The sequence below is a fragment of the Dipteris shenzhenensis genome, chromosome 12 (genome assembly GCF_047967505.1).
Source record: "Dipteris shenzhenensis isolate YYH24624 ecotype China chromosome 12, Dip_SZ_1.0, whole genome shotgun sequence".
In the NCBI taxonomy this organism is placed as follows: Eukaryota; Viridiplantae; Streptophyta; class Polypodiopsida; order Gleicheniales; family Dipteridaceae; genus Dipteris; species Dipteris shenzhenensis.
This window is the reverse complement of record NC_141607.1, coordinates 27,188,241-27,195,632: the sequence shown is the minus strand read 5'-3', so window position 1 is coordinate 27,195,632 and position 7,392 is coordinate 27,188,241. Positions and strand designations below refer to the sequence as shown.

Below are 7,392 nucleotides of genomic sequence, written 5' to 3'. Positions count from 1 at the left end.
TTTTCGTCGAAAAAGAACCTGTCTTGTAGTGCAATAACGAGCAGCATCACTCGTCAAAGAACTTCCCTGATTGTCTAGGGAAACGGATTCGCATGTGATACAATTGTTTTACCATTGCAGATGCAATGTCCACTTGGGCAATTGCCTAAACGCTTGAACTCAGACAGAGGTCCAACACTGAAGGTGATACATTTTCAACATCTTTAATATAATAAACGGTAGACAACAAAGCTTGTGCCAACAGACCACGCAGGAGGACTATACCAGCCAAATCGTTGCGGGGCCAGGTTGACCCTGTTCACGCAAAACTAACATGTAAGGGATCCAAATGCCATAAGGCAAGATGAACGAAAACCAAAGAGCAATTTGTGATGTAGAGGAAGGTGGGATTGCAGAAGTCGAGTCTCTCAAGTCTATCCTTGAGGAGAGAAGAGAAGGAGCATATAGCTTTATATTCAAATTTCGAAAGCTCTAAGCCATCCAAAGCCTCCATGAATGTCCATATCCCCATGGTCCCCACATGAGGAGCGCCTCCCAGGCATGCTGCAAGTATGTGGAACTCCCGTCGAGTTTTGACCTTCTCTACCATTGTCATTGTTCTTTATTCCCAAGCGCCTCATATATGTTTTTTGCATGCTCTCCGCTTGTTATAGGAAGGCAAATGATTGGAAGACAGAGATTGCAGCAAAAAATCTAGTTCTATATTAACGTGAATCAAGAAGTAGCAAAAGATAGAGTAAGGCCCCAGGGGTACCAATGAAACAAAGGAAGATAGGGCAACAAAAGAAGCAAAACAAGAGGCGAGCCTAGGCCCTTGAATGGAAGGAGAATCGAGACAGGGTCGAGAAATAACTTGGACAAACACGAGGAGTATACCTACCCAAAGATAGAAGTAGCGCAAGGAAGCAACCAATAGAGAAAGGGAGCAGAGGACTTTCTTTGGGTGGGAAAAACATGCACCCTTTGAATTCAAAATGTGCAACTAGGCACCCAAAGTAGGCACCTTCCTTTAAGTGCCATGTGGAGTACCTGAGAGTATAAGGAAGTGTCTTCCTTTGAGTGCCACGCAACAGCTTCTCCTTCATAGATATAGAGATAGAGAAGAGAAGAGAAGAGATGCAATCAAACAATTTGGCAATAGTTAATGCAAGTAGAAAGTTTTCCATTATCACAGCCATGTTAGCATTTCCATAAATAACATAGTTTTCATCATATGCTTCTAAATGTAATTAACATTTCCAAGGAAAAATAAATATATACCAATTTGGTGATATTGCAGTGGTTCAAAGGCACTTGACTCCTCATATTCACTCAAGAAATCTACAAATCTTCTCTTTATAACTTGGCCATATGATTACAAAAGAATTAATTTAGAGTGGCATTCTAAAAAGAAGAGGTTCCAATGGTGCTAAGTAAATTGAACTCACATATTAGTGAGTGTGAAGCTTCTCATTTGTACATTGGCACAATGGGGGAGCCCTTAGGGCACACACAAATTTTGGATATACAAATAGACCTTGATATCGTTCACACATGAATGTGGATGTAGATCCTATACAAGGTTACACCAAGTTGCATTAAGCTTGCAAAGAATAGCACATAAGAAACTAGAACATAACTCTTGAAGAGAAGCAAGCTCTTATACCTGTTATTTGTAGAAGGCTTGTGATGTTTCTCTTATGAGCCATGGATTGGACTGGTATGTAAAGCACAATGGCCAACACACATGTTTTATGGATAAGTAGTCGAAGGCTTGATTGAGCATCAATACGGCTTATAACCCTTAAGCATGTCGGCATGGTCTCCACCTTGTCTGTAATATGACTTATACCACCTCACGAAGATTTGTAAACCAGTGTCCAAGTCTGTGGTGGGGCTATACCTAAGGGCGACAACATCCAAACACAAATGTGTTAAGTAAGAATGAGCTTCTAATATTCAACTTCAAAAATTCATAGCTATCAATCTGCGAGTGATTCTCATACCAAATCAACTGTAGAAACCTTAGCTAATTTTTCTCGACGGCGCTACATTCAAATATCTAGATGATTTTACAAACATCGTGGGGACCTCCCTTATCTCCGTCTTTCATTCTCTCTTTCTATCTCTCTTTTCCACTCGCATAGTGAGTGCCTTTAAAGCTCGTTGCAAGATTCAAACGAGGGCAATGAGCTCAGGTGCGCATATGCCCAAACCGCTTGAGCTACCACTCGTTTCTGGGCGCTCTATTTTCCACAAGCTCCATGCTTGGTAATATCCCACATACACTATGGAATCAATCTTCTTTGCTTGATTTTGGCCTTCGAATGAGAACGTACCCCAATGCTTGTTTGGCCCTCGTCACATTGGCATGGGTGAACATCACGTCACCCGTGCTTGGCATCGGAACGATCCTGCACAAAAACAATCACATGAATCAGCAAAATTCAGTCGACGAGTTCAAGACTCCAATCCTATCCTCTCGATCTCAGCTCGCAAAAATTGCAGCTATCGCTGCGGAAATCGGGCAGCTAATCAATTGAAGAATGTACATCCACGGCACCGCAACTAGCTAGTATTGAAACAAGCATGGCGTGCACGATTGGCAGATTAATTCCTTCATGCTGGTGTGATTTGTTTAGAGTCCCCCCATCATCTTTAGGGGGCTCTGAGCTCGCAAAAAATGAGATTTTCTGATGCAATATCCGGCATCACGGGGCTTGAAGGGGACAGCAGGAAATCTGGATGAGAAAGAGATGCGGATCGATTCACGTTTTGCAAATGCTGGGGCTATCAATGATCATCTTGCACGTTTGAGCTTGCAGAGAAACGTCTCATTCGATGCAAAAATGGATCAGATCCATCGAAAAACAAGCCGAAAGGATAGACGGGCAACGAGAGGAAGCAACCAGATGAGCATAACCGCGCAAACAATGGATTCCTGTCCGGCGTTGAAACGATAAAATTCGATCAAGGACGATCATCGATTGACATTCCACGGAGAGATTCGAGCAACGAATTTCGCCTTACTTGCGGATGGCTTTCTTCTTCAAATGCTTCTCCAGAATGCTCACGAAATCTCCCACTTTGACTGGCTGCGTGTTGCCCAGATTGAAGATGCGAAACTGGGCCTTCCGCCTCTTCTTGCCTCCTGTGCCGGTGCTCGGAAGCGCGGTATCTAGCGATGCCACACACCCCTTCACGATGTCGTCGATGAACGTGAAATCTCTGGCCAGCTCCTCGCCGTGAGGTCCTTGGAAGATCGTTATTGGCTGCACGCCCACAGATTTGAGTCAATCGCTGCAACTGATTCCACAGCTCGTTCGGTACAAAGGCTGAATCTGAATATGCTTGCTTTGCACCAAGCTTCAAGCTTGAAATCGCAAAATCACCTTGCTCTCCACGATGTTCCTTGTGAAGGAGAAATACGCCATGTCTGGCCTCCCCCATGGACCATAGACGGTGAAAAATCTGCGACACAAGCACGCTTTCACTCAATTCCCGAAATCCTCACTCATCCTCTCAATTGGGACTTACATAGACCCGCCGCTAGCCGATAGAAAACAAAATTATAAGTACCGCCATCCGGCCTTGATGTTCGGTACCTCAACGCCGTGATCGACAGGCCATAGATGTGGTTGTACGTGTGAGCCAAGACTTCGTCTGCTTTCTGCCACGCATTTGGATTTAGCGACGGGAATTCATGACAGAAGCAATAATAGCTACGAGCTTACCGCACATCTGTGTGAATCAGCAAGAAAACGGTCGAAAAAACGAGGTCTAGAATGGGAATATATCTCCACCTTTGTCGCAGCATACAGGCTCGCTGGGTGGTCGGTTCTATCATCCTCCGAAAACGGAACCTGTGACAGAGACCACATGCGGCGATGATTCATCTTCCGGTCCGGCCGATGCGATTGCTGAAAAGGCTCGGAGATTGGACAGAGATGAGTGTCACGCACCTTCGAGTTGAGTCCATAAACACTGCTGGATGATGCGTAAACCATGGCCGGCTGCGGATTGCTGTTCTGCAAGTCACAGAAGCTAGAGATTGAGCATGAACCGATCGGAATTTGCAGTTCAGCAGGACGAATTCTTGGAAATGGCGAGGCACAGAGCCCAAAAACAGGTCGCTATTAAATCTCATTGCACTTCGCCAGAATGAGAGCATTGATTTCGGACCTTGCATTGCTCCAGCAGAGTGACAAACCCACCAACGTTGCTGTGCACGTAAGCCAGAGGCTTCTTCACCGCGTACCGCACTCCAGCCTGGAGATGAGCAAGCAGCAGATTGCAATCACAGACACTCATACGCCTCATTCATTCATCAGTGCATCGGAATTCGCGTCCATTGCATGTACATCACAATTCACAACTGGAACCAACGTAAAAGTTCGCGCAAAAGCGATGGAAGTGGAAGCCGATGCACCCTCCTTCCACCTCACCTGTGCAGCTAGATGCAATACATGCGTAAAGTGCACGAGATCGAATAGCTTCGCCAGCAAATGTTGATCATTCAGATCTCCCTCCGCGATAAATCTGAAATGCAAAAGAGAGATCCATAAATACTCAGATCAAATTTATCAAGGCGTAATGTACAAGTTGTTGCAACTTGCTGGACACTGGAATCTCTCTCCGATAATCACTCACATGCCAGCTTTCTGCAAATTGGCAGCCCTTGCTCGTTTCAAAGCAACTGGGTAGTAATCGTTGAAGTTGTCCAACCCCACGACGCCATCGCCTCGGTTCTTCAATGCAAGAGATACGTGAGAACCAACAAAACCTGCAGCTCCTGTTACTAAGACGGTGAGCTGCCCACCCTCCTGCGAAGCGCATTGCACAACAGAAGTGTCAAGACCAAAAAATGCAAGCATTTCCTAAATCTCACGCGACCGTGCAATACGATGAGCAAGCCATTGCCGGCTTAACATTGGCAAGAAGCAACGTAAGCAGGCAGCGTATTCTTGCCTGTCTTAAAGCGGATTGCAGCACGGCCTTCTCCCAAGCAGCACCCGAGTTAGCAGGCGTTTGGAACACAAATCCCCAAGCTCTGCGCAGATCCACCATTGGGAGATGCAAACACACCACAAAGAGACGACTAAGAACGCAATGCACGCGCACGTAGGAGAAAAACGAAGCGAAATCCAACGAACCAAAGCGCGGAGATGAAACCAATCCACATTCGAGTCGTCTAAAATTCTCAGCAAGGAGACGACCCAGATAGGCCAAAAACGAAAAAGGAAGCGACGGTAGGAGGAGCGGTGGAAAAAACCCAAAACAGTCCGACAAACGAACGAAAAGGCCTGTTGAGGATACGTACATGATGAAGAGGAAAGAGAAGAAGCAGAAGGTCTTGAGCCAGCCGAGCTGACGGAGGGCAGCACGGGCGAAGAAGAAGTAGCCATAGGGACGTATTTTGTGGTGGGAATGGTCAGCGTCGAGGAGCTTGATGAGCTGAGGGGGGAGGGGGGGGCCTTTGGGGGCAGCCATGGATGAGCTCAGACCAGGAGAAGATGAAGCAACAAAAACTAACAGAACAGGTGACAACACGGGACAACTCCCTTGGTCTTCTCTCTCTCTTTGGGAGATAGCTTCTCCTGAATCTCCTCGAGGCTGCTCAAAGCTATGGAGGACTGGAGCTCGAGCTATATATATTCATGGGCTCTTGCACCTTCAACTATCTCCTCCCCCCTCTGGAGTCTGTCTGTCTCTGTCTTTCTCTCTTTGTATAGCTCTGAGGCGTGATCTTGAGCTGGAGCTACTATTGCACTTAGCCTCTCTCTCTCTCTCTCTGATGTTTGTACACAGCTATGGTGTACTTGAGCTCTTCTGGCTCCTTCTTCTCTCTCTCTCTCTCTCTCTCTCTCTCTCTCGGTCCTGAGCCTCTCTGCTTAGAGCCCCCTCACCCCCCCCCCCCCCCCTTAGACTCTTGCAGCTTAAGCTTTTTGAGCTCCTCTCCAACCTCTCCCCTTCTCTCAGCGCATACCCATGCATCCCTCCGCCCCCCCCCCTCTTGGTCTAACAGTAGAGGACAATCCACGTGTGGAGCCAGGTTGGCGGGACCTGTTTCTTTATTATGCTATATACAAAACTGTACAAGAACAAAAATGTGTTTTGCTGTGGTGGTGTGTGATATAATGCTGAGCGACCTGGGCTAGGGTTGGTGGCAGAAATCCTTGGAAGAGATGATGGAGGTGTGTGGGTCGGTCTGTCGGTGCACCTCAATTTTTTGTGGAGGAGTTGTTATTGTTGTTGCATTTTTGCAGTACAATTTTTGCATGCACTCCCAAGTCCCAGATTGCCAAAATAGATGGAGTGAATTCTCTTGTTTGCATTACAAATTTAACACATCCAAAATAGCTGGAGTGGGTGGCAGATGCTGCTGTTGCTGCATTTGCATAATAACAATTTGTACACACTCCCAAGTTCCAAATTGCCAAAGTAGATGGCCTCACAGCTCCAAAAAAGAAGGCAAGCTGCCAGCATTTAATAGCTTGCTGCTGCCACCCTGGACGCCTCATTTATTGGGTCCTCCCTACCTTGTGCTCCATGATTCCATCCCTGAAGTTGAACCCTTTCGCCTTCTACGTCACAAATTCCTTTTTTCAAAATTTTCAACTTTTGCTGTGTAACGCTACAATCTGGATTCTGCACGCCTTTTTTTACCCCGTAGCCTCATGCACGTCTCTCATACGGCCTTTAAGTATTTCCCTCTTTGGGAGTTGCCTTATATTTCACTCCTTCAATTGCAGGTTCACTCTCTGAGTTCACCCTTTGTTGCTGGTCCACCACAATGACTCAATGTATGCATCCAAGTGGGCAGCTCATGTCCCTCCGAGATCCCCTCTTAATGGGCATAACTAGCTAACTCCAAGTTGTAGTCCTCCCGAGTCCCAACTCATGGCTCCAAATAGCCAAGCTAATTTGTCCACAATGGACTCTACAACAAAGGTAAAAAATGATGGTGCGAGGTCAAGTTAGACCACCCAGAGTTCACTTCACCCTTGGCAACTGGAGAGGCGGTGGTTGCAAATGAAGGGTGTTAAGAGGGTTGCTTGATCGATGGCTCTATCACATGTCCTACCAACCTTTAAACCTTGGAAAACTCGAGAAGTAACAATTTGTAGAGAGCACCAGGAGGGTTAGCACAAGTGTGACAAGCCAAAAGAAGAATCCAAAAAATGGGCCATGAGAGGTCTCTCCATCCCAAAATTAGTTGAACATTGTTGTCGAACGTTGGTGGCCTCACTCAAGCTGCATTCAAATAATTGGCTGGCTGCTTTGGTGTTGCTCTAAACCTAGCCTTAAATTTTGGATATGGGGTATTTAAGCCCCTTATTTCAAGCTTATAAAAGTCTTAATTTGTGAAGCCACAACTAATAGTCCCCCACTTTATTGAATTTTAATTTTTTC

At 46.1% G+C, this 7,392-nt stretch overlaps 1 protein-coding gene across 1 annotated transcript; it reads right to left on the bottom strand.

Annotated features, from left to right (window-relative positions):
- Positions 1-1,347: 1,347 nt before the first annotated feature.
- On the bottom strand, positions 1,348-5,871 carry LOC147896050 (UDP-glucuronate 4-epimerase 1-like). Its single transcript, XM_087383255.1, has 12 exons — positions 5,300-5,871; positions 4,948-5,029; positions 4,630-4,802; positions 4,425-4,518; positions 4,162-4,248; positions 3,942-4,007; positions 3,783-3,842; positions 3,585-3,649; positions 3,372-3,450; positions 3,010-3,251; positions 2,319-2,393; positions 1,348-1,882 (listed from the first exon to the last, which is right to left on the bottom strand). Exons 1-12 carry the CDS (start codon positions 5,467-5,469, stop codon positions 1,765-1,767), a joined length of 1,311 nt encoding a protein of 436 aa, XP_087239381.1. The 5' UTR covers positions 5,470-5,871; the 3' UTR covers positions 1,348-1,764.
- Positions 5,872-7,392: the final 1,521 nt, after the last annotated feature.